At 47.9% G+C, this 27500-nt stretch overlaps 2 protein-coding genes across 3 annotated transcripts in view; one reads left to right on the top strand and one right to left on the bottom strand.

The window, feature by feature from the left end:
- The window catches only part of ankrd34a (ankyrin repeat domain 34A), a 12389-nt gene extending 12269 nt beyond the window's left edge, over positions 1-120 (bottom strand). Inside the window, exon 1 of the mRNA XM_079692083.1 lies at positions 1-120. This exon is cut by the window's left edge and continues 21 nt beyond it. The gene's annotated coding sequence lies outside the window, so the exon portion shown is untranslated.
- A 6281-nt stretch (positions 121-6401) lies between these two features.
- Positions 6402-27500, top strand: part of pnp4b (purine nucleoside phosphorylase 4b) — a 24394-nt gene continuing 3295 nt past the window's right edge. Inside the window, exons 1-5 of one of the 2 annotated variants that reach the window (XM_079694254.1) lie at positions 6402-6535; positions 9426-9598; positions 12638-12741; positions 17649-17824; positions 21776-21966. In XM_079694254.1, the coding sequence (XP_079550380.1) occupies positions 6510-6535; positions 9426-9598; positions 12638-12741; positions 17649-17824; positions 21776-21966 (670 nt within the window). In that variant the 5' untranslated portion in view covers positions 6402-6509. Of the gene's footprint in view, positions 6536-9425; positions 9599-12637; positions 12742-17648; positions 17825-20800; positions 21109-21775; positions 21967-27500 lie in introns of those variants that run through there. The other variant, XM_079694255.1, reaches the window with a different exon arrangement.

Genomic DNA, 27500 nt, shown 5'->3' with positions numbered 1-27500 from the left:
TCATCCGACGGTTACTGTCCGTTAATATCCGTTACCGACCGTTACTGTCCGTTACTGTCCGTTACCGGGCCGTCGGTTCTCTGTCTGAGCACCGCAGCACCGACTCTCCTCCCGCAGAGCCGCTCCGCCCCCCCCCCCCCCACCTGCAGAATAAAGGAACAGAGAACCATCAGCTGCAGACTGAACAAACACACACACACACACACACACACACACACACACACACACACACAGAGATATGTATATATGGGTTTAAATGACCCAGCAGCTGTATGCATTCACGGAATTGCAAATTAAAATAAGTTAATATTGTTTTCCAAAACTATCACCTATCCATATGAGGATTTGAGTAAGATAGAATGAACAGGCATGCCTCATTGTATACTACTGCAGTACACAAATACATATATATATATATATATACATATACATGTACTACAGCCAGGTACTGCAGTACACATAGATATGTATACATGTACTACAGCCAGGTACTGCAGTACACAGAGGCCAGCTCAGTCAGTAGGGTCGCTGGTTCAAGTCCCCGACCAGACCTAAATATGGAGTGTGGACTGTCCACCTCCTGGTCCTCTGTCCACCTCCTGGTCCTCTGTCCACCTCCTGGTCCCAGTCCACCTCATGGTCCTCTGTCCACCTCCTGGTCCCAGTCCACCTCCTGGTCCCAGTCCACGTCCTGGTCCTCTGTCCACCTCCTGGTCCTCTGTCCACCACCTCCTGGTCCTCTGTCCACCTCCTGGTCCCAGTTCATCTCCTGGTCCTCTGTCCACCTCCTGGTCCCAGTGTCCTAGTGTCCCAGTCCACCTCCTGGTCCTCTGTCCACCACCTCCTGGTCCTCTGTCCACCTCCTGGTCCCAGTCCACCTCCTGGTCCTCTGTCCACCTCCTGGTCCCAGTGTCCTAGTGTCCCAGTCCACCTCCTGGTCCTCTGTCCACCTCCTGGTCCCAGTCCACCTCCTGGTCCTCAGTCCACCTCCTGGTCCTCAGTCCACCTCCTGGTCCCAGTGTCCCAGTCCACCTCCTGGTCCCAGTCCACCTCCTGGTCCTGGTCCCAATCCACCTCCTGGTCCTGGTCCCAGTCCACCTCCTGGTCCCAGTGTCCCAGTCCACCTCCTGGTCCTGGTCCACCTCCTTGTCCCAGTCTACCTCCTGGTCCCAGTGTCCCAGTCAACCTCCTGGTCCTGGTCCACTTCCTGGTCCCAGTCTACCTCCTGGTCCCAGTGTCCCAGTCCACCTCCTGGTCCCGGTCCACCTCCTGGTCCTGGTCCACCTCCTGGTCCCAGTCTACCTCCTGGTCCCAGTGCCCCAGTCCACCTCCTGGTCCCAGTCCACCTCCTGGTCCCAGTTCACCTCCTGGTCCCAGTCAACTCATTAAAAGTGCCAAATGGCCACTATGAGACAAAACACAAAGTGTTTGTCCAAACATTCCCTCTCAAGTCAGAACTGAGGTCACAACAAATAAATATGGTTCCAGGGCAGGCTAACCGAGGCTAACCAATGAGCTAACCGAGGCTAACCAATGAGCTAACCGAGGCTAACCAATGAGCTAACCAAGGCTAACCAATGAGCTAACCGAGGTTAACCAATGAGCTAACCGAGGCTAACCAATGAGCTAACCGAGGCTAACCAATGAGCTAACAGAGGCTAACCAATGAGCTAACCGAGGCTAACCATTGAGCTAAACGAGGCTAACCAATGAGCTAACCGAGGCTAACCAATGAGCTAACCGAGGTTAACCAATGAGCTAACCGAGGCTAACCAAAGAGCTAACCAATGAGCTAACCGAGGTTAACCAATGAGCTAACCGAGGTTAACCAATGAGCTAACCAATGAGCTAACCGAGGTTAACCAATGAGCTAACCGAGGTTAACCAATGAGCTAACCGAGGTTAACCAATGAGCTACCCAATGAGCTAACCGAGGTTAACCAATGAGCTAAACGAGGCTAACCAATTGGGCTAACCGAGGTTAACCAATGAGCTAACCGAGGCTAACCAATGACCTAACCGAGGCTAACCAATGAGCTAACCGAAGCTAACCAATGAGCTAACCGAGGCTAACCAATGAGCTAACCGAGGCTAACCAATTGGGCTAACCGAGGTTAACCAATGAGCTAACCGAGGCTAACCAATGAGCTAACCGAGGCTAACCAATTGGGCTAACCGAGGTTAACCAAAGAGCTAACCGAGGCTAACCAATGAGCTAACCGAGGCTAACCAATTGGGCTAACCGAGGTTAACCAATGAGCTAACCGAGGCTAACCAATGAGATAACCCAGGCTAACCAATGACCTAACCGAGGCTAACCAATGAGCTAACCGAGGCTAACCAATGAGCTAACCCAGGCTAACCAATGAGCTAACCGAGGCTAACCAATGAGCTAACCCAGGCTAACCAATGAGCTAACCGAGGCTAACCAATGAGATAACCCAGGCTAACCAATGAGCTAACCCAGGCTAACCAATGAGCTAACCGAAGCTAACCAATGAGCTAACCGAGGCTAACCAATGAGATAACCCAGGCTAACCAATGAGCTAACCCAGGCTAACCAATGAGCTAACCCAGGCTAACCAATGAGCACCTGCATGTGTGTGAGAATGGCCCTGACACCATTTCAGCCCAGATCTAAACTCCTGGCAGGACAAGCTCCAGCTCAATTCTCTCACTGAACAGAACAAAGTGAGAGAGGGTCTGCAATATAAGAGGGAAAGAAAGAGAGACTTTAAAACTGTTCAGTTGTTATGATGTGTAAAGACTGATATTGTTCTATAATCGTCTGAAACTGTTAAGTCATGATGTGAAACGGTTAACAAAGAAAAAGAGAAACTCAAGCTGCTGCTACTCTTTATTTTATTTATCTAAAATTAAGCACTTTTAAGATGCACATATTTTCAAAAGCTATTTTATTTATTTTCTCTATTTTATTTTTAAATGCAGCCGGAGAGGAACATCACACACATCCACAGTATGTACTGCATATCTGTAGAGTTCAATGTTCACAGACAATAAATATTGTTGTTTATGAATTGTACTTTCTTTATTTGATTGGCAGTCAGTTGTTGATGACATGCAGACGTTGATAAAGCTACTTCAATATATATCACACTAATTCATAAAGCAAGTTAGACATTTTGATGTTCTGGACCTTTGCATGGGGACCTTTTCTCTAACTGGACCTCGTTGCATTTGAGTTGAATACCCCTGATCTACAGGGTGTGTGTGTGTGTGAGCATGTGTGAGTGTGTGTGTGTGTGTGGTTACTGACATGCTATGGTGTAATACCAGGTTCATCCCAAACCCACACTGTGTCTGCACTCTGTACACACACTTCCTGCTCTGTACACACACTTCCTGCTCTGTACACACACTTCCTGCTCTGTACACACACTTCCTGCTCTGTACACACACTTCCTGCTCTGTACACACACTTCCTCCTCTGTACACACACTTCCTCCTCTGTACACACACTTCCTGCTCTGTACACACACTCGAGTGCCGCCGAAGGACTGTTCCAATCTCCAGCATACTTGGAATTCTACCGAGGCCGGCGTGCTTCGTTTGGAGACATTTCAAGGCTGCACATGTGTAGACTCCGGTCTTAAAATCCCCACAATGCTTTGCGCGCGGACCAATTTCCCCAAATCTGTGGCAGAAAATGTAAGGCGGGGCTTCTCATATGACGCACACCTGCACACTTGCTAGCCTGTTCCACTTGTTGTTTTCCAAATGCCAGGAAGTATTCTTGCCTCGTTTCTGAAGCAAGACGCTCAGAAGACACGTGCTACCAAGCAAGCGTACTCGACATTGAGAAACACCCCGTTTCTCTTAGGGACCTTCCTAACGGAGTGAAATGACCCGGGAGTACGTCAGTGGCAGCCATGATAAGAGCTGGTTCTCTAGACCAGTGGTTCTCAACTGGTCAGGCCTCGGGACCCACTTTTTCCTTTGTCAATAGATCGCGACCCGAAATTTTAAACGACTCAAATCTATTCCACAACCCATGGATGTATAAAGAATAGTTCTACCGCTATGTTATTCTCCGTGGGGACTTCCGGCAACAATCTTGATTCTGATGTTTTATTGAGAAGATGAGCACTACGTGACAGAAGTTTTCAAAACCGTTTATGGTCTCCAGTACTTCCAGGCCAACGCCTACTGCATGCACAGCGTTAGAACATTGGACCTTCAAAATAAAAGTTTGACTTTTTCCCCAAAAAATAAACGGGTCCGGGTCGCGACCCACCAGTTGAGAACCACTGCTCCAGATGAAAGGAAAGGGTTAAACTTCCTTTATAACCTCCTTTAGCTTAGGAACCACTGGACCTTCCTTTAGGAAAGGAGAGGAGAAAATGCTGCCCCACAATGCCTTGCAGCCGCAGCGTTTGCCGTCACACAACAGTCGGCCGTTCACGGAAACAACGATGTTATATTTTGACGGAGAAATGATACCATGAAAGTTACGGTGCTTATTAAGCATTTTAAAACGTAGGTAGTAAGTTGCCAAAGTGCTTTGTTTTGAACGTTCATCAGTATTAGCCGCTTTCACACCAAGTAATTTGCTGTACTTGGTGTCCAGCACTTAGTGCCCAGCACTTAGTGTCCAGCACTTAGTGTCCAGCACTTAGTGCCTCCATGGAACTAAGTACAGATCGCGTTCACACCGGAATAAGTTCCCTGAGGGAAGATTACGCAAATGAAGCCACTGACGTCACTTCTTCTTCTTCTGCCACCCAAAGTCCCCGGAGTTGGACTAAATCGCCCGAACGCCGACACCTCCTCATCACTCCACCGCTCCCATGTTTTCTTTTTGTGTTGCCATAAGTTATTCTCTCTCCATTGGTGCAGCATTTGCCGTCACACAACAGTCGGCCGTTCACGGAAACAAACGATTATGACGGAGAAATGATATCATGAAAGTTACGGTGCTTATTAAGCATTTTAAAACGTATGTGGTAAGTTGCCAAAGTGCTTTGTTTTGAACGTTCATCAGTATTATAATCAAAAAGAGAAATATGAACGTTAGTTTTTACTGAAATGATCAAATAAAGTCAACATTTCACTGAGCTGTGTGGGGTTTGCTCAACTTTGAAAAGATGTTTGAATGATGTACACAGTGATAGGTGTTAAGGACTAACGTTTATAATAAATACATTTGTATTGATTTGAAGATCTTTTCATACAATCATACGTATTGGGATCATTTGTATTAATGTGGACCGGAGGGAGAGGGTGACGAGCAGAAGTTTCACTTTCCTTTTTTATTTCAATTCCAGCTTTGGTCATGAAGAATCTGTTTCTCTGTTGTTCATAAAGCATAAAGCAACAGCATCAGAGCACGGTGCAGAGTCTCTAGATGAGTCCCTCGTTCTTATTAAACATCCATGTTGTAGTCCTCTGTATAGAAAACTGTAGTTTCCATAGTTTCCCCACAGCAGCAGACGCACATTCAGGACGTCCGCTGGCGCATCATAAACACGTCGGATAGTGAAAGTGCAGTCGATTCTCTAAAGCACCGCAGTCTCTTCTCCTAAGTCCTTTTGAATTCTCCTATCCACTATCCCTTAACCCCGTGACCTTTCACTCAGAGGTCAAGGAGTAGCAGATAGGGTTAGAACTTAGGAGCTGATTTTTGGATTATTGGACTGCAGCCCTGCTCTGTACACACTCTCCCTGCTCTGTACACACTCTCCCTGCTCTGTACACACTCTCCCTGTTAGCGTGTCAGTGTGTCCTAAAGCTGTGGCGTTGTTGGTGTTTAACAAGACACGCTGGTGAGGAGGCGGGGCTTATCTCCATGTGTATACCAACAACAACAACAACAACAACAACAACAGTATTTTGATGTCAACATGTATCAGAATACGGAGAGTTCAAGATCAACGGTGTTTCTGTAAACACACACACACACACACACACACACACACACACACACACACACACACACACACACACACACACCGAGCCCCGGACACACATTTATTTATTGTTGGTGTGTATTTTTTGAATCGTGGTTAACCGTCACTAAGACAGGTGTGTGTGTGTGTGTGTGTGTGTGTGTGTGTGTGTGTGTGTGTGTGTGTGTGTGTGTGTGTGTGTGTGTGTGTGTGTGTGTGTGTGTGTGTGTGTGTGTGTGTGTGTGTGTGTGTGTGTGTGTGTGTGTGTGTGTGTGTGTGTGTGTGTGTGTGTGTGTGTGTGTGTGTGTGTGTGTGTGTGTGTGTGTGTGTGTCAGCGTGGGAACGCTTCTGCAGGAATCCAGCACATCAGTTGCCATAGAAACTGAGTTACCATAATAGCAACAGTCTGATTTATTCCTGTCAGCACTGAGAGGGGGGGGTCTTATATAAACACTTGTATTTATGTAAGCGTGATGTCATCACTCCACCTGCTGACTCTACCTCTGAGGGTCAAAGATCAACGACCGGCTGAGTTAACCGCTGCAGCCAATCAGAGGAGAGCAAGCATCTTCTTCTTCTTCTTCTGCTCGTCTCTGCTGGATCATGCACACTAAAGGAAGCCCCTCCTGGTAAGACCCTTTATTAATGAATGTTCTGTGGTTCCTCACGTTCTCTCTGATCTGTGGTTCCTCACGTTCTCTCTGATCTGTGGTTCCTCACGTTCTCTCTGATCTGTGGTTCCTCACGTTCTCTCTGATCTGTGGTTCCTCACGTTCTCTCTGATCTGTGGTTCCTCACGTTCTCTCTGATCTGTGGTTCCTCACGTGCTCTCTGATCTGTGGTTCCTCACGTTCTCTCTGATCTGTGGTTCCTCACGTCCTCTCTGATCTGTGGTTCCTCACGTTCTCTCTGATCTGCGGTTCCTCACGTCCTCTCTGATCTGTGGTTCCTCACGTTCTCTCTGATCTGCGGTTCCTCACGTTCTCTCTGATCTGTTGTTCCTCACGTTCTCTCTGATCTGTGGTTCCTCACATTCTCTCTGATCTGTGGTTCCTCACGTTCTCTCTCTCTGATCTGCGGTTCCTCACGTTCTCTCTGATCTGCGGTTCCTCACGTTCTCTCTGATCTGTGGTTCCTCACGTTCTCTCTGATCTGTGGTTCCTCACGTTCTCTCTGATCTGTGGTTCCTCACGTTCTCTCTGATCTGTGGTTCCTCACGTTGTCTCTGATCTGTGGTTCCTCACGTTCTCTCTGATCTGTGGTTCCTCACGTTCTCTCTGATCTGTGGTTCCTCACGTTCTCTCTGATCTGTGGTTCCTCACGTTCTCTCTGATCTGCGGTTCCTCACGTTCTCTCTGATCTGCGGTTCCTCACGTTCTCTCTGATCTGCGGTTCCTCACGTTCTCTCTGATCTGCGGTTCCTCACGTTCTCTCTGATCTGTTGTTCCTCACGTTCTCTCTGATCTGCGGTTCCTCACGTTCTCTCTGATCTGTGGTTCCTCACGTTCTCTCTGATCTGTGGTTCCTTACGTTCTCTCTGATCTGTTGTTCCTCACGTTCTCTCTGATCTGCGGTTCCTCACGTTCTCTCTGATCTGTGGTTCCTCACGTTCTCTCTGATCTGTGGTTCCTCACGTTCTCTCTGATCTGCGGTTCCTCACGTTCTCTCTGATCTGTGGTTCCTCACGTTCTCTCTGATCTGCGGTTCCCCACGTTCTCTCTGATCTGTCGTTAGGAACACATTAACCTGTGTGTTTTAACAGCGTCTGCTTCACGGTAAACACACGTCAGATTTTATAAATCAGTAATATCTCCTACAACAAGGGGACAAATAGACAGGTTTTGTGTATATATATATATATACATATATATATATATATATATATGTATATATAGATGTTTATATGTATATTCAGATATCGTTGATTTAAAATAAAGCTTGAGTTGTTATCTGCCCCGAACTTTAAACCTTCAGTGTTTCCAGTTTTCTGAGAAAGGGTCCTGCAGATAAAACTGTGAATGATCTGTGGACGTCAACGAGTTCACTTCACAAGTCAAAACTCTATATATACGCAGATATATATATACACTGAACAAAAATATAAACGCAACACTTTTGTTTTTGCTCCCATTTTTCATGAGATGAACTCAAAGATCTAAAATATTTTCTACATACACAAAATAACCATTTCTCTCAAATATTGTTCACAAATCTGGAAAAATGTGTGATAGTGAGCACTTCTCCTTTGCCGAGATAATCCATCCCACCTCACAGGTGAGGCATATCAAGATGCTGATTAGACAGCATGATTATTGCACAGGTGTGCCTTAGGCTGGCCACAATAAAAGGCCACTCTGAAACGTGCAGTTTTGCTCTATTGGGGGGGTCTGGGGGGGTCCGAAAACCAGTCAGTATACCTCACGGGGTAATGTTGTGAATCGAGTAGCCTGTGTTCGTCGTCCATACCATACGCCTGCCCATACCATAACCCCACCACCACCATGGGCCACTCGATTCACAACATTACCCTAACCCTAACCTTAAGCCTAACCAGGTGGTATCTCAGTTCTATGGAGTCAGGTGATATCACAGTTGTTGGGGTCAGGTGATATCACAGTTGTTGGGGGTCAGGTGATATCACAGTTGTTGGGAGTCAGGTGATATCACAGTTGTTGGGGTCAGGTGATATCACAGTTGTTGGGGGTCAGCTGATATCACAGTTGTTGGGGGTCAGCTGATATCACAGTTGTTGGGGGTCAGGTGATATCACAGTTGTTGGGGGTCAGGTGATATCACAGTTGTTGGGGGTCAGCTGATATCACAGTTGTTGGGGTCAGGTGATATCACAGTTGTTGGGGTTCAGCTGATATCACAGTTGTTGGGGGTCAGGTGATATCACAGTTGTTGGGGTCAGGTGATATCACAGTTGTTGGGGTTCAGGTGATATCACAGTTGTTGGGGGTCAGCTGATATCACAGTTGTTGGGGGTCAGCTGATATCACAGTTGTTGGGGGTCAGGTGATATCACAGTTGTTGGGGGTCAGCTGATATCACAGTTGTTGGGGGTCAGCTGATATCACAGTTGTTGGGGGTCAGGTGATATCACAGTTGTTGGGGTCAGGTGATATCACAGTTGTTGGGGTTCAGCTGATATCACAGTTGTTGGGGGTCAGGTGATATCACAGTTGTTGGGGTCAGGTGATATCACAGTTGTTGGGGTTCAGCTGATATCACAGTTGTTGGGGGTCAGGTGATATCACAGTTGTTGGGGTTCAGCTGATATCACAGTTGTTGGGGTCAGGTGATATCTCAGTTGTTGGGGTTCAGCTGATATCATAGTTGTTGGGGGTCAGGTGATATCACAGTTGTTGGGGGTCAGGTGATATCATAGTTGTTGGGGGTCAGGTGATATCTCAGTTCTTGGGGGTCAGTTGATATCACAGTTCTTGGGGTCAGGTGATATCACAGTTCTTGGGGTCAGGTGATATCACAGTTTCTTGCCCCCCCCCCCCCCCCCAGCTGCTGCTCCTTCGAGGACTACAACCTGACCACTGAGTGGCTCCTGAACCACACCTCCCAGCGGCCCAAGGTGGCTGTGATCTGTGGCTCTGGACTGGGACTACTGGCTGACGGAGCCGCGAACAAGCAGACCTTCAGGTACCAGGACATCCCCAACTTCCCCGTCAGCACAGGTGAGTGTGGCCCAGCCCCCTGAGGCTGGGGGGGGGGGGCGCGTTAGCTCAACTACAGGCACTGTGTTTATCTGTGCTCAGGTGTGTTTATGTGGTGTGTTCATGTGTGTGTTTATGTGTGTTCAGGTGTTATCAGATGTGTTCATGTGTGTTCAGGTGTGTGCAGGTGTGTTCAGGTGTGTGCATGTGTGTTCAGGTGTGTTCAGGTGTGTGCATGTGTGTGCAGGTGTGTTCAGGTGTGTTCAGATGTGTTCAGGTGTGTGCATGTGTGTTCAGGTGTGTTCAGGTGTGTGCATGTGTGTGCAGGTGGGTTCAGATGTGTTCAGATGTGTGCATGTGTGTTCAGGTGTGTGCAGGTGTGTGCAGGTGTGTTCAGGTGTGTTCAGATGTGTTCAGGTGTGTGCATGTGTGTTCAGGTGTGTGCATGTGTGTGCAGGTGTGTTCAGGTGTGTTCAGATGTGTTCAGGTGTGTGCATGTGTGTTCAGATGTGTTCAGATGTGTGCATGTGTGTTCAGGTGTGTTCAGGTGTGTGCAGGTGTGTGCAGGTGTGTTCAGGTGTGTGCATGTGTGTTCAGATGTGTTCAGATGTGTGCATGTGTGTTCAGGTGTGTTCAGGTGTGGGCAGGTGTGTGCAGGTGTGTTCAGGTGTGTTCAGGTGTGTTCAGGTGTGTGCAGGTGTGTTCAGGTGTGTTCAGATGTGTTCATGTGTGTGCATGTGTGTTCAGATGTGTTCAGATGTGTGCATGTGTGTTCAGGTGTGTTCAGGTGTGTGCATGTGTGTTCAGGTGTGTGCATGTGTGTTCAGGTGTGTTCAGATGTGTTCAGGTGTGTTCAGGTGTGTTCAGGTGTGTGCATGTGTGTTCAGGTGTGTGCATGTGTGTTCAGGTGTGTTCAAATGTGTTCAGGTGTGTTCAGGTGTGTTCAGGTTTGTGCAGGTTTGTTCAGGTGTGTTCAGATGTGTTCAGGTGTGTGCATGTGTGTTCAGATGTGTTCAGATGTGTGCATGTGTGTTCAGGTGTGTTCAGGTGTGTGCATGTGTGTTCAGGTGTGTGCATGTGTGTTCAGATGTGTTCAGGTGTGTTCAGATGTGTTCATTTGTGTTCAAATGTGTTCAGATGTGTTCAGGTGTGTTCAGGTGTGTTCAGATGTGTTCAGGTGTGTGCATGTGTGTTCAGGTGTGTTCAGGTGTGTGCATGTGTGTGTTCAGGTGTGTTCAGATGTGTTCAGATGTGTTCAGGTGTGTGCATGTGTGTTCAGGTGTGTTCAGGTGTGTGCATGTGTGTGTTCAGGTGTGTTCAGGTGTGTTCAGGTGTGTGCATGTGTGTGCATGTGTGTTCAGGTGTGTTCAGATGTGTTCAGATGTGTTCAGGTGTGTGCATGTGTGTTCAGGTGTGTGCATGTGTGTGCAGGTGTGTTCAGGTGTGTGCATGTGTGTTCAGGTGTGTGCATGTGTGTTCAGGTGTGTGCATGTGTGTGCATGTGTGTTCAGATGTGTTCAGATGTGTTCAGATGCGTTCAGATGTGTTCAGGTGTGTTCAGGTGTGTGCATGTGTGTGCATGTGTGTTCAGGTGTGTTCAGGTGTGTTCAGATGTGTTCAGATGTGTTCAGGTGTGTTCAGATGTGTTCAGGTGTGTTCAGGTGTGTTCAGGTGTGTGCATGTGTGTGCATGTGTGTTCAGGTGTGTTCAGATGTGTTCAGGTGTGTTTAGATGTGTTCAGGTGTGTTCAGGTGTGTTCAGGTGTGTGCATGTGTGTGCATTTGTGTTCAGGTGTGTTCAGGTGTGTTCAGGTGTGTGCATGTGTGTGCATGTGTGTTCAGGTGTGTGCATGTGTGTTCAGGTGTGTGCATGTGTGTGCATGTGTGTTCAGATGTGTTCAGATGCGTTCAGATGTGTTCAGGTATGTTCAGGTGTGTGCATGTGTGTGCATGTGTGTTCAGGTGTGTTCAGGTGTGTTCAGATGTGTTCAGGTGTGTTCAGATGTGTTCAGGTGTGTTCAGGTGTGTGCATGTGTGTGCATGTGTGTTCAGGTGTGTTCAGATGTGTTCAGGTGTGTTTAGATGTGTTCAGGTGTGTTCAGGTGTGTTCAGGTGTGTGCATGTGTGTTCAGGTGTGTTCAGATGTGTTCAGATGTGTTCAGGTATGTTCAGGTGTGTTCAGATGTGTTCAGGTGTGTTCAGGTGTGTTCAGGTGTGTTCAGGTGTGTGCATGTGTGTGCATGTGTGTTCAGGTGTGTTCAGATGTGTTCAGGTGTATTCAGGTGTGTTTAGATGTGTTCAGGTGTGTTCAGGTGTGTGCATGTGTGTTCAGGTGTGTTCAGATGTGTTCAGGTGTGTTCAGGTGTGTTTAGGTGTGTTCAGGTGTGTGCATGTGTGTGCATGTGTGTTCAGGTGTGTTCAGGTGTGTTCAGATGTGTTCAGGTGTGTTCAGGTGTGTGCATGTGTGTTCAGATGTGTGCATGTGTGTTCAGATGTGTGCAGGTGTGTTCAGATGTGTGCAGGTGTGTTCAGGTGTGTTCAGATGTGTTCAGGTGTGTTCAGGTGTGTTTAGATGTATTCAGGTGTGTTCAGGTGTGTGCATGTGTGTTCAGGTGTGTGCATGTGTGTTCAGATGTGTTCAGATGTGTGCATGTGTGTTCAGATGTGTGCAGGTGTGTTCAGGTGTGTTTAGATGTGTTCAGATGTGTTCAGGTGTGTGCATGTGTGTTCAGGTGTGTTCAGGTGTGTGCAGGTGTGTTCAGGTGTGTTCAGATGTGTTCAGGTGTGTTCATGTGTGTTCAGGTGTGTTCAGGTGTGTTCAGATGTGTTCAGGTGTGTGCAGGTGTGTTCAGGTGTGTTCATGTGTGTTCAGGTGTGTTCAGGTGTGTTCAGATGTGTTCAGGTGTGTTCATGTGTGTTCAGGTGTGTTCAGATTTGTTCATGTGTGTTCAGGTGTCTTCAGGTGTGTGCATGTGTGTTCAGGTGTTCAGGTGTGTTCAGGTGTGTTCAGGTGTGTTCAGGTGTGTTCAGATGTGTTAATGTGTTTCCTGTCTCTCTCCAGTGGCGGGTCATGAAGGCTGTCTGGTGTTTGGGACGATCGAGGACACTTCCTGTGTCTTCATGCAGGGACACTTCCATCTGTACGAAGGTTACTCCCTCTGCCAGGTGGGCCATTACCCAGTATGCACCTGAACCTCTCTGAAGTGTTTCCTGGTCTGGTTCTGTTGGGTCCAGAAAGAGGTGGTCTCAGACCTCTGAAGTGAACTGAACAACCTGAACGAGGTGGTCTCAGACCCCTGAAGTGAACTGAACCACCTGAAAGAGTGGTCTCAGACCTCTGAAGTGAACTGAACAACCTGAACGAGCTGGTCTCAGACCCCTGAAGTGAACTGAACCACCTGAAAGAGTGGTCTCAGACCTCTGAAGTGAACTGAACAACCTGAACGAGCTGGTCTCAGACCCCTGAAGTGAACTGAACCACATGAAAGAGGTGATCTCAGACCCCTGAAGTGAACTGAACCACCTGAAAGAGGTGATCTCAGACCCCTGAAGTGAACTGAACTACCTGAAAGAGGTGGTCTCAGACCCCTGAAGTGAACTGAACCACCTGAAAGAGTGGTCTCAGACCTCTGAAGTGAACTGAACAACCTGAACGAGCTGGTCTCAGACCCCTGAAGTGAACTGAACCACATGAAAGAGGTGGTCTCAGACCTCTGAAGTGAACTGAACAACCTGAAAGAGGTGATCTCAGACCCCTGAAGTGAACTGAACCACCTGAAAGAGGTGATCTCAGACCCCTGAAGTGAACTGAACTACCTGAAAGAGGTGGTCTCAGACCTCTGAAGTGAACTGAACAACCTGAAAGAGGTGGTCTCAGACCCCTGAAGTGAACTGAACCACCTGAAAGAGGTGGTCTCAGACCTCTGAAGTGAACTGAACAACCTGAAAGAGGTGGTCTCAGACCCCTGAAGTGAACTGAACCACCTGAAAGAGGTGGTCTCAGACCTCTGAAGTGAACTGAACAACCTGAACGAGGTGGTCTCAGACCTCTGAAGTGAACTGAACCACCTGAAAGAGTGGTCTCAGACCTCTGAAGTGAACTGAACAACCTGAACGAGGTGGTCTCAGACCTCTGAAGTGAACTGAACAACCTGAAAGAGGTGGTCTCAGACCCCTGAAGTGAACTGAACCACCTGAAAGAGGTGGTCTCAGACCTCTGAAGTGAACTGAACAACCTGAAAGAGGTGTTCTCAGACCCCTGAAGTGAACTGAACCACCTGAAAGAGGTGGTCTCAGACCTCTGAAGTGAACTGAACCACCTGAAAGAGGTGGTCTCAGACCTCTGAAGTGAACTGAACAACCTGAAAGAGGTGGTCTCAGACCCCTGAAGTGAACTGAACCACCTGAAAGAGGTGGTCTCAGACCTCTGAAGTGAACTGAACAACCTGAAAGAGGTGTTCTCAGACCCCTGAAGTGAACTGAACCACCTGAAAGAGGTGGTCTCAGACCTCTGAAGTGAACTGAACAACCTGAAAGAGGTGGTCTCAGACCCCTGAAGTGAACTGAACCACCTGAACGAGGTGGTCTCAGACCTCTGAAGTGAACTGAACCACCTGAAAGAGGTGGTTAGATCAACATTAACATGCTTATTGTAGTTCTAAGTGCACTGCCTTGCGGCCTGAAGCACCATCCTTGATGGATCATATGTGTGGGCTGGAAGGAGTGAGCAGAGGGTCGAGTTGCTGTCGATTCTTGTTCAGTTTTCTGACTTGTTCAGTGACTATTTTCCTCACCCTCTCAGACTTTCAGTTGCACTTGCTACTAAAGAGGCGCTACCATGGAAACCAAACAATGGTGTAGCTGTATTAAAGTCAGAGTGCAGGGTAAATCTGATTTTATCAGAAATCGGGAGAAATGCGGGAGAAATATGACCCCGGGAGGAAACCGGGAGAGGGCTATGAAATCGGGAGTCTCCCGCGAAAATCGGGAGGGTTGTCAAGTATGTTAGGGGCTCTCCATGACAACCTGAGGTTATGTTGTTAAAGGGTCCATGGGGGGAACCCAGGGATCTTGGGATGTTTCTATGGAACCTGCACCTGGCGTGCGTTGAAGCTTCAACGCTTCTGCCCATTCACTTTGAATGGGGTGACGTCACGCTTTGCCGAACTGCATTGTGGGAGCGTCGCTTCGCTTTGCTCGCGTTGTTCGCTTCAAAAGTAGAGCAATGTTCAACTTTTGAAGCTTCGACGGAAGCGTCAGCCAATCAAATCATATGCCAGTACAAGCTCTAGCCAATCAAACCGCGTGCTTGTTTGTCCGGGACGGGAGATTCATGTGATTGGTTGTTGGTCGAGTTTCAGACACGCCCACCTGCAAGCTTCAATGCACGCTGCCGTGTGGACGCTGCGCTAGGAGGGTACCCTGAGAAAGGCTGAACCTCCGTAGTCTGGGGTTCGAGAGAAGGGTTTAGGGCAGGGGCCGGCAACCCGCGGCCCTCGAGCCACAGGCGGCCCTTTAAGCCCTCTGCTCTGGCTCCCTTGAGCTTAGACAAAAATAAGAAGGAAATAAAATAAAAGTATTTGTAGGACTATTTATATTTTGTTGCACGGTTGAAAATGTTTCGTATCTTGTATTTTGAGGTGATACTGTGACACATAAATAAAAAACAAAACGGTTTTAATTAGATCAACTAAAATATGCGTCACATCCCGCTACGGTCCCGCGCGAGCGCCTTTTCCTGCGGGTGAATAACCTGACCCCCGGCTCGATGAGCGAACTATGGATAGATCAAAGAAAAGTATCGGAGGAACACGGGATTTAATTCTGTGTGGACAGAGTTATATGCTTTCACAGCAAACGATGCTGGCTTACCGGTATGTTTGATATGTAGAGAGAAGTTATCAACGGTGCTGCAGCCTTTACGTATCAACAACAAGGAGAGGAAGACAGCTGACGATCTTCAGTCATAATTCAATGGGGTATGTAATTTATTTCAGAAACACTTTTTGTTATATTCCATGGAATGCTCTTAACGTCCCGATAGCAATGAATATATTAAATGCTTTGACAATAAATACATAAACAAATTGTATCTCTGGAAGCCGTAGCGCGAAAAAAAGCACGACCAATCATTTTAGCCGGTATCAGTACCATATGTGCTCGGGCTACCAGATCTGTTCGGGGTCCGTCGCTTACCAATGACGTCACGCGTTGTGATTGGCTGTACGGTAATCGCACGCTGATTGGTGTAACTATGGGCGCTGACTAGGGTATACCGGGGGTCTGATCAAACACGAATGAGAGAAATAAATTAACAGTTATTTTCAAACAGGAGTTAAATCAATTTCTCGCTTATTGTAAGAATGTATTTCACCATATTCATATTTAAATGATCGGGAAATTACGTTGTAAGGATAATAAATCACCTCCCTCGTTCAGATTAATGTCGATTGTTATTTTTTATGTTTGAATGTTAAAAAAGAACAATCGACAGTGTTGTAGAGATGATGAATGGGAGTCGGAGGCGGCGTGTTTAGTATGGAACACCAAACTTTATTTTCCATCACATTACAGCAAAGCAGGAGGATCTTGTATTACATTACATTACATCACATTTAGCTGAGGCTTTTATCCAGAGAGACTTACAATAAGTGCGTTCGACCAGGAAGATACAACCTTGAAGAAAACAGAATCATATAAGTTAATCAGGTTTCATAGAGCCAAACATTTCAAGGGCTACTCAACTGGCTTTAGATAAGCCAGCCCTTTATTAGTATATAAGTGCTTTGTTAGTAATTCTATCTCTGGAAGTGGAGTCTAAAGAGATGAGTTTTCAGTCTGAAGAAGATGTGTAAGCTTTCTGCTGTCCTGATTTCAATGGGGAGCTCATTCCACCATTTTGGAGCCAGGATAGCAAACCCACGTGTTTCTGCTGACGGGAACTTGGGTCCCCCTCGCAGTGCGGGTGCAGCGAGCTGTTTGGCCGATGCAGAGCGGAGTGCACGTGCTGGGGTGTACGGTTTAACCATGTCCTGGATGTAGGAAGGGCCAGATCCATTCACAGCATGGTACGCAAGTACCAGTGTCTTCAAGTGGATTCTAGCAGTTACTGGAAGCCAGTGAAGGGAGCGGAGGAGCGGCGTGGTGTGGGAACATTTAGGAAGGTTGAAGACCAGACGAGCCGCTGCATTCTGGGTGAGCTGCAGAGGTCGGAGGGCACATGCAGGCAGACCAGCCAGGAGGGAGTTGCAGTAGTCTAGGCGTTCTGTGAAACGGAAAAGGATATTAGATTGTTTTTGTTATTATTACCTCTTGGGTTGCCGTACAGCCAATGCATGACGTCATTGGTAAGCGTAACGGACCCCGAATACATATGGTAGGCCGAGCACATACTGACACCGGCCCGGCTAAAGTAACTGGATGGCCTACCTGCCTGTCAGCCTTCCATCTGTGCACAAACTGATCTTGTGCCCTCATTGGTCATGTGCGCGTTCGTGTGTGTTGGAGGAGGGGCTCTGTGAGGAAGTCTGAAGGAAGAGGCAGATTTGTTCCGGTTGTGTATTTTCAAATTCTAGCGCACTCGAGCTGGTTTCTCCATTCTTACCTACCTTTAACTCTTTTTCTGGTGCAGCTATCTGTTTTATTTATTTCAAAGTGGGCCCATTTTAATAATATTTTTTTTCCTTCAAATGTGCAGAGGACTCCCCAAGTGCTTTGTTTAATTTATTTTAAAGTAGGCCTGTGTATTATTTTTTAATTCTCCTTATAGGAGTTCTTTGTTTCTTATTAGAGGTTAACAGTTTTATATAAAGTAATAAATAGCCTAATAAATGCAAAACAACTGTAGTTTTTGTCTGATATAACAATAAATACAACTTTATAAGCTATCAAGCTATGAAATATGTTTGGCGACTCCAGACAAAAATTGTTTTTGGAAAAAGGAGCAAAATGGCTCTTTTGGTCAAAAAGGTTGCAGACTTGGTTTAGGGGGTCACAAGGTTCTAGAGCTTATGTCTCTTATCTGGTTCTCTCACCTGTCTGTCTCTCACCTGTCTGTCTCTCACCTATTTCAGGTGACGTTCCCGGTGCGGATCTTTAAGCTGATGGGGGTGGAGACGGTCCTGGTAACCAACGCCTCGGGGGCGATCTGTCCTGACTATAAAGTGGGAGACATCATGATCATCAAAGATCACATCAACCTGCCGGGGTTCGCTGGGCAGCACCCGCTGTTTGGACCCAACGACGAGAGGTGAGACAGCTGCCTGCCTGTCTGCCTGCCGGTCTGTCTGTCTGTCTGTCTGTCTGTCTGCCTGTCTCTCTGTCTGTCTGTCCGTCTGTCTGTCTGTCTGTCTGTCCGTCTGTTTTCCTATCTCTCTGTCCGTCTGTCTGCCTGTCTGTCTGTCCGTCTGTTTTCCTGTCTCTCTGTCCGTCTGTCTGCCTGTCTGCCTGTCTGCCTGTCTGCATGTCTGCCTGTCTGTCTGTCTCTCTGTCTGTCCGTCTGTTTTCCTGTCTCTCTGTCCGTCTGTCTGCCTGTCTGCCTGTCTGCCTGTCTGTCTGTCCGTCTGTTTTCCTATCTCTCTGTCCGTCTGTCTGCCTGTCTGTCTGTCCGTCTGTTTTCCTGTCTCTCTGTCCGTCTGTCTGCCTGTCTGCCTGTCTGCCTGTCTGCATGTCTGCCTGTCTGTCTGTCTCTCTGTCTGTCCGTCTGTCCGTCTGTCTGTCTGTCTGTCTGTCTGTCTGTCCCTCTGTCTGCCTGTCTGCCTGTCTGCCTGTCTGCCTGTCTGTCTGTCCTCAGGTTTGGGACCCGGTTCCCCTGTATGTCTGATGCCTATGGTAAGGACCTGTCTGTCTCTCACCTGTCTGTCTCTCACCTGTCTGTCTCTCACCTGCCTGTCCTTAGGTTTGGGACCTGGTTCCCTGATTCCTACAGTAAGGACCTGTCTGTCTTCATTTTCAAACCTTTATTTACCCAGGTGTATCCATTGAGATCATTGATCTCTTCTTCAAGGGAGACCTGCTCAAGTAGTTCCACATGAAACATAAAAACATAAAACAACAGAACAACAAAAAGGACTTCATACAGCATCATTACAGGGATTACAATTTACAAAACTATCCACATGAGCAGGTACCAACAGCTTCCGATTGAGTAGGATCCAACCGAGCTTTAAAAACATTTAGTGAAACCAGATTGCTCAGTTTCCATTTCATTTGCAGACTTTTCCAAGACAGAGGAGCTGCTCATCTAAAAGCCATCTTCACTAAGACAGTTCTAGCAGTTGGCACATTTAATAAAACTACAGCATTCGATCTCAGGCAGTAGCCACTTACAATTCACCGTGAGATCAGGGAGCAGATATAGGATGGAAGTTTCCCTAACATGGCTTTGTATATAAAAATGTACCAGTGACTGAGCCTCCGTACAGTTAGCGAAAGCAAACCTGCCCTTGCATACAGGGTACAGAACTTAATAACTTTACAGTTTGTCACAAGTCTCAGTGCACTGTGATACGCGGCATCTAACTTGATCAGGTAATGGGCAGGTGCATTCATATAAACATGGGCGTCACAGCCATTTTATGAGAGTGGGAAAAGTCCCCCCCACCTTTTAAAATGATTAGTTTAGACCCCCCCACTTTTACTATGCGGAAAGTCCGTGAATCGGTCTATCCACTCGCCGCTCTTTGTAGAGCTGATAGGCTGATAACTACAGCTCAGTGAGGTGAAGGACTCTCTGAGAGGTGGAGGAGAGTCCTCTCCAGTCAGACTGAGAGGCTGATAGCTACAGCTCAGTGAGGTGAAGGACTCTCTGAGAGGTGGAGGAGAGTCCTCTCCAGTCAGACTGAGAGGCTGATAGCTACAGCTCAGTGAGGTGAAGGACTCTCTGAGAGGTGGAGGAGAGTCCTCTCCAGTCAGACTGAGAGGCTGATAACTACAGCTCAGTGAGGTGAAGGACTCTCTGAGAGGTGGAGGGAGAGTCCTCTCCAGTCAGACTGAGAGGCTGATAGCTACAGCTCAGTGAGGTGAAGGACTCTCTGAGAGGTGGAGGGAGAGTCCTCTCCTGTCAGACTGAGAGGCTGATAGCTACAGCTCAGTGAGGTGAAGGACTCTCTGAGAGGTGGAGGAGAGTCCTCTCCTGTCAGACTGAGAGGCTGATAACTACAGCTCAGTGAGGTGAAGGACTCTCTGAGAGGTGGAGGGAGAGTCCTCTCCTGTCAGACTGAGAGGCTGATAGCTACAGCTCAGTGAGGTGAAGGACTCTCTGAGAGGTGGAGGAGAGTCCTCTCCAGTCAGACTGAGAGGCTGATAGCTACAGCTCAGTGAGGTGAAGGACTCTCTGAGAGGTGGAGGAGAGTCCTCTCCAGTCAGACTGAGAGGCTGATAGCTACAGCTCAGTGAGGTGAAGGACTCTCTGAGAGGTGGAGGGAGAGTCCTCTCCTGTCAGACTGAGAGGCTGATAGCTACAGCTCAGTGAGGTGAAGGACTCTCTGATAGGTGGAGGAGAGTCCTCTCCTGTCAGACTGAGAGGCTGATAACTACAGCTCAGTGAGGTGAAGGACTCTCTGAGAGGTGGAGGGAGAGTCCTCTCCTGTCAGACTGAGAGGCTGATAGCTACAGCTCAGTGAGGTGAAGGACTCTCTGAGAGGTGGAGGAGAGTCCTCTCCAGTCAGACTGAGAGGCTGATAGCTACAGCTCAGTGAGGTGAAGGACTCTCTGAGAGGTGGAGGAGAGTCCTCTCCAGTCAGACTGAGAGGCTGATAGCTACAGCTCAGTGAGGTGAAGGACTCTCTGAGAGGTGGAGGAGAGTCCTCTCCTGTCAGACTGAGAGGCTGATAGCTACAGCTCAGTGAGGTGAAGGACTCTCTGAGAGGTGGAGGGAGAGTCCTCTCCAGTCAGACTGAGAGGCTGATAACTACAGCTCAGTGAGGTGAAGGACTCTCTGAGAGTTGGAGGGAGAGTCCTCTCCAGTCAGACTGAGAGGCTGATAACTACAGCTCAGTGAGGTGGAGGAGAGTCCTCTCCAGTCAGACTGAGAGGCTGATAACTACAGCTCAGTGAGGTGAAGGACTCTCTGAGAGTTGGAGGGAGAGTCCTCTCCTGTCAGACTGAGAGGCTGATAGCTACAGCTCAGTGAGGTGAAGGACTCTCTGAGAGGTGGAGGAGAGTCCTCTCCTGTCAGACTGAGAGGCTGATATCACCTGTCTGTCTCTCACCTGTCTGTCCTCAGGTTTGGGACCCGGTTCCCCTGTATGTCTGATGCCTACAGTAAGGACCTGTCTGTCTCTCACCTGTCTGTCCTCAGGTTTGGGACCCGGTTCCCCTGTATGTCTGATGCCTACAGTAAGGACCTGTCTGTCTCTCACCTGTCTGTCCTCAGGTTTGGGACCCGGTTCCCCTGTATGTCTGATGCCTACAGTAAGGACCTGTCTGTCTCTCACCTGTCTGTCTCTCACCTGTCTGTCCTCAGGTTTGGGACCCGGTTCCCCTGTATGTCTGATGCCTAAAGTAAGGACCTGTCTGTCTCTCACCTGTCTGTCTCTCACCTGTCTGTCCTCAGGTTTGGGACCCGGTTCCCCTGTATGTCTGATGCCTACAGTAAGGACCTGTCTGTCTCTCACCTGTCTGTCCTCAGGTTTGGGACCCGGTTCCCCTGTATGTCTGATGCCTACAGTAAGGACCTGTCTGTCTCTCACCTGTCTGTCCTCAGGTTTGGGACCCGGTTCCCCTGTATGTCTGATGCCTACAGTAAGGACCTGTCTGTCTCTCACCTGTCTGTCTCTCACCTGTCTGTCCTCAGGTTTGGGACCCGGTTCCCCTGTATGTCTGATGCCTAAAGTAAGGACCTGTCTGTCTCTCACCTGTCTGTCTCTCACCTGTCTGTCCTCAGGTTTGGGACCCGGTTCCCCTGTATGTCTGATGCCTACAGTAAGGACCTGTCTGTCTCTCACCTGTCTGTCCTCAGGTTTGGGACCCGGTTCCCCTGTATGTCTGATGCCTACAGTAAGGACCTGTCTGTCTCTCACCTGTCTGTCCTCAGGTTTGGGACCCGGTTCCCCTGTATGTCTGATGCCTACAGTAAGGACCTGTCTGTCTCTCACCTGTCTGTCCTCAGGTTTGGGACCCGGTTCCCCTGTATGTCTGATGCCTACAGTAAGGACCTGTCTGTCTCTCACCTGTCTGTCTCTCACCTGTCTGTCCTCAGGTTTGGGACCCGGTTCCCCTGTATGTCTGATGCCTACAGTAAGGACCTCCGCAGGCTGGCAGGGCAGATCTGCTCGGAGCTGGGCTGCAGCGGGTTCCTCAGGGAGGGGGTCTACTGCATGGTGAGCGGACCCAACTTTGAGACCATTGCCGAGGCCCGGATGCTGCAGGTGCTGGGCTGCGACTCTGTGGGTAAGACAGGAGGACAGACAGGAGGACAGACAGGGGGACAGACAGGAGGACAGACAGGAGGACAGACAGGGGGACAGACAAGGGGACAGACAGGAGGACAGACAGGAGGACAGACAGGATGACAGACAGGTGGACAGACAGGAGGACAGACATGGATACAGACAGGGGGATAGATAGGGGGACAGACAGGAGGACAGACAGGGGGACAGACAAGGGGACAGACAGGAGGACAGACAGGAGGACAGACAGGAGGACAGACAGGTGGACAGACAGGAGGACAGACATCATGACAGACAGGGGGACAGACAGGGGGACAGACAAGGGGACAGACAGGAGGACAGACAGGATGCCAGACAGGTGGACAGACAGGAGGACAGACATAGTGACAGACAAGGGGACAGACAGGAGGACAGACAGGAGGACAGACAGGAGGACAGACAGGAGGACAGACAGGGCGACAGACAGGAGGACAGACAGGGGGACGGACAAGATGACAGACAGGAGGACAGACAGGTGTCGGCTGGACCCCCAACAGGACAGGAAATGCTGTCGGCTTGACCCCCAATAGGACAGGAAATGGTGTTGGCTGGATCCCCAACAGGACAGGAAATGCTGTCGGCTTGACCCCCAATAGGACAGGAAATGGTGTCGGCTGGACCTCAAACAGGACAGGAAATGGTGTCGGCTGGACCCCCAATAGGACAGGAAATGGTGTCGGCTGGACCCTCAACAGGGCAGGAAATGGTGTCGGCTGGACCCCCAATAGGACAGGAAATGGTGTCGGCTGGACCCCCAATAGGACAGGAAATGGTGTCGGCTGGACCCTCAACAGGACAGGAAATGGTGTCGGCTGGACCTCAAACAGGACAGGAAATGTTGTCGGCTTGACCCTCAACAGGAGAGGAAATGGTGTCGGCTGGACCTCAAACAGGACAGGAAATGGTGTCGGCTGGACCTCAAACAGGACAGGAAATGGTGTCGGCTGGACCCTCAACAGGACAGGAAATGGTGTCGGCTGGACCTCAAACAGGACAGGAAATGGTGTCGGCTGGACCTCAAACAGGACAGGAAATGGTGTCGGCTGGACCTCAAACAGGACAGGAAATGGTGTCGGCTGGACCCCCAACAGGACAGGAAATGGTGTCGGCTGGATCCCCAACAGGACAGGAAATGGTGTCGGCTGGATCCCCAACAGGACAGGAAATGGTGTCGGCTGGATCCCCAACAGGACAGGAAATGGTGTCGGCTGGACCCCCAACAGGACAGGAAATGGTGTCGGCTGGACCCCCAACAGGACAGGAAATGGTGTCGGCTGGACCTCAAACAGGACAGGAAATGGTGTCGGCTGGACCCCCAATAGGACAGGTAATGGTGTCGGCTGGACCTCAAACAGGACAGGAAATGGTGTCGGCTGGACCCTCAACAGGACAGGAAATAGTGTCGGCTGGACCCCCAATAGGACAGGTAATGGTGTCGGCTGGACCTCAAACAGGACAGGAAATGGTGTCGGCTGGACCCTCAACAGGACAGGAAATGGTGTCGGCTGGACCCCCAACAGGACAGGAAATGGTGTCGGCTGGACCCCCAACAGGACAGGAAATGGTGTCGGCTGGACCTCAAACAGGACAGGAAATGGTGTCGGCTGGACCCCCAATAGGACAGGTAATGGTGTCGGCTGGACCCTCAACAGGGCAGGAAATGGTGTCGGCTGGACCCCCAATAGGACAGGAAATGGTGTCGGCTGGACCCTCAACAGGACAGGAAATGGTGTCGGCTGGACCCCCAATAGGACAGGAAATGGTGTCGGCTTGACCCTCAACAGGAGAGGAAATGGTGTCGGCTGGACCTCAAACAGGACAGGAAATGGTGTCGGCTGGACCCCCAATAGGACAGGAAATGGTGTCGGCTGGATCCCCAACAGGACAGGAAATGGTGTCGGCTTGACCCTCAACAGGAGAGGAAATGGTGTCGGCTGGACCCTCAACAGGACAGGAAATGGTGTCGGCTGGACCTCAAACAGGACAGGAAATGGTGTCGGCTGGATCCCCAACAGGACAGGAAATGGTGTCGGCTGGATCCCCAACAGGACAGGAAATGGTGTCGGCTGGACCCCCAACAGGACAGGAAATGGTGTCGGCTGGACCCCCAACAGGACAGGAAATGGTGTCGGCTGGACCCCCAACAGGACAGGAAATGGTGTCGGCTGGATCCCCAACAGGACAGGAAATGGTGTCGGCTGGATCCCCAACAGGACAGGAAATGGTGTCGGCTGGACCCCCAACAGGACAGGAAATGGTGTCGGCTGGACCCCCAACAGGACAGGAAATGGTGTCGGCTGGACCCCCAACAGGACAGGAAATGGTGTCGGCTGGATCCCCAACAGGACAGGAAATGGTGTCGGCTGGACCCCCAACAGGACAGGAAATGGTGTCGGCTGGATCCCCAACAGGACAGGAAATGGTGTCGGCTGGATCCCCAACACGACAGGAAATGGTTTCGGCTGGACCCCCAACAGGACAGGAAATGGTGTCGGCTGGATCCCCAACAGGACAGGAAATGGTGTCGGCTGGACCTCAAACAGGACAGGAAATGGTGTCGGCTGGACCCCCAACAGGACAGGAAATGGTGTCGGCTGGACCCCCAACAGGACAGGAAATGGTGTCGGCTGGACCCCCAACAGGACAGGAAATGGTGTCGGCTGGACCCCCAACAGGACAGGAAATGGTGTCGGCTGGACCTCAACAGGACAGGAAATGGTGTCGGCTGGATCCCCAACAGGACAGGAAATGGTGTCGGCTGGACCCCCAACAGGACAGGAAATGGTGTCGGCTGGACCCCCAACAGGACAGGAAATGGTGTCGGCTGGACCTCAACAGGACAGGAAATGGTGTCGGCTGGACCCTCAACAGGACAGGAAATGGTGTCGGCTGGACCCCCAACAGGACAGGAAATGGTGTCGGCTGGATCCCCAACAGGACAGGAAATGGTGTCGGCTGGACCCCCAACAGGACAGGAAATGGTGTCGGCTGGACCCCCAACAGGACAGGAAATGGTGTCGGCTGGACCCCCAACAGGACAGGAAATGGTGTCGGCTGGATCCCCAACAGGACAGGAAATGGTGTCGGCTGGACCCCCAACAGGACAGGAAATGGTGTCGGCTGGACCCCCAACAGGACACGGGGGTCTGGATTGGGCCGGAGCGTGGAGGCCGGAGCCGAAAGCATGGCTTCTGGGGCTCGGGCCGGTAGCCTGGCCTTCCGTCTCTTATTAGTCCGTTGAAGGCTCCCCGGACCTCCGAAGGCCAGGCGAGATCCCAAGAACAAATCAGGGGCAGAGGAAGGAGAAAAAAAGCAGATGACAATGAAAGAACAAGAAAACCTTACATCCATAAACAGGTAGCAAGAGGTAGCATCCAGACAAAAACCATCAGGGACAAACATGGAGGAGACAGGAAGACAATGACTGAACAGGGAGACGAGACTAAATACACAGAAGGGTTATCACAGGACTAGACACAGCTGAGGAGACAGAAACACAACAACAACAACAACAACAACAACAACAACAACAACAACAGGTGAACACAATGAGACAATCAGACACAGGAGGGCAGACACATATATATTTATATATATGTCCCCCCTCAGGTATGAGTACGGCCCCTGATATGTGTATTTGTATATATTATATGTGTATTTATATATATATATATATACTCCTCAGGTATGAGTACGGTCCCTGATATGTGTATTTGTATATATTATATGTGTATTTATATATATATATATATACTCCTCAGGTATGAGTACGGTCCCTGATATGTGTACTTGTATATATTATATGTGTATTTATATATATATATATATATACTCCTCAGGTATGAGTACGGTCCCTGATATGTGTACTTGTATATATTATATGTGTATTTATATATATATATATATGTATACTCCTCAGGTATGAGTACGGTCCCTGATATGTGTACTTGTATATATTATATGTGTATTTATATATATATATATATATATATATACTCCTCAGGTATGAGTACGGTCCCTGATATGTGTACTTGTATATATTATATGTGTATTTATATATATATATATATATACTCCTCAGGTATGAGTACGGTCCCTGATATGTGTACTTGTATATATTATATGTGTATTTATATATATATATATATGTATACTCCTCAGGTATGAGTACGGTCCCTGATATGTGTACTTGTATATATTATATGTGTATTTATATATATATATATATACTCCTCAGGTATGAGTACGGTCCCTGATATGTGTACTTGTATATATTATATGTGTATTTATATATAGATATATATATATATACTCCTCAGGTATGAGTACGGTCCCTGATATGTGTACTTGTATATATTATATGTGTATTTATATATATATATGTATACTCCTCAGGTATGAGTACGGTCCCTGATATGTGTATTTGTATATATTATATGTGTATTTATATATATATATATATACTCCTCAGGTATGAGTACGGTCCCTGATATGTGTACTTGTATATATTATATGTGTATTTATATATATATATATATATACTCCTCAGGTATGAGTACGGTCCCTGATATGTGTACTTGTATATATTATATGTGTATTTATATATATATATATATGTATACTCCTCAGGTATGAGTACGGTCCCTGATATGTGTACTTGTATATATTATATGTGTATTTATATATATATATATATATATATATACTCCTCAGGTATGAGTACGGTCCCTGATATGTGTACTTGTATATATTATATGTGTATTTATATATATATATATATATACTCCTCAGGTATGAGTACGGTCCCTGATATGTGTACTTGTATATATTATATGTGTATTTATATATATATATATATGTATACTCCTCAGGTATGAGTACGGTCCCTGATATGTGTACTTGTATATATTATATGTGTATTTATATATATATATATATACTCCTCAGGTATGAGTACGGTCCCTGATATGTGTACTTGTATATATTATATGTGTATTTATATATAGATATATATATATATACTCCTCAGGTATGAGTACGGTCCCTGATATGTGTACTTGTATATATTATATGTGTATTTATATATATATATATATATATGTATACTCCTCAGGTATGAGTACGGTCCCTGATATGTGTACTTTTATATATTATATGTGTATTTATATATATATATATATACTCCTCAGGTATGAGTACGGTCCCTGATATGTGTACTTGTATATATTATATGTGTATTTATATATATATATATATACTCCTCAGGTATGAGTACGGTCCCTGATATGTGTACTTGTATATATTATATGTGTATTTATATATATATATATGTATACTCCTCAGGTATGAGTACGGTCCCTGATATGTGTACTTGTATATATTATATGTGTATTTATATATATATATATATATACTCCTCAGGTATGAGTACGGTCCCTGATATGTGTACTTGTATATATTATATGTGTATTTATATATATATATGTATACTCCTCA

The sequence above is a fragment of the Notothenia rossii genome (genome assembly GCF_949606895.1).
Source record: "Notothenia rossii genome assembly, chromosome: 7".
NCBI lineage: Eukaryota > Metazoa > Chordata > Actinopteri > Perciformes > Nototheniidae > Notothenia > Notothenia rossii.
The sequence above is the reverse complement of the archived record's forward strand: the minus strand, read 5'-3'. Positions and strand labels throughout refer to the sequence as shown.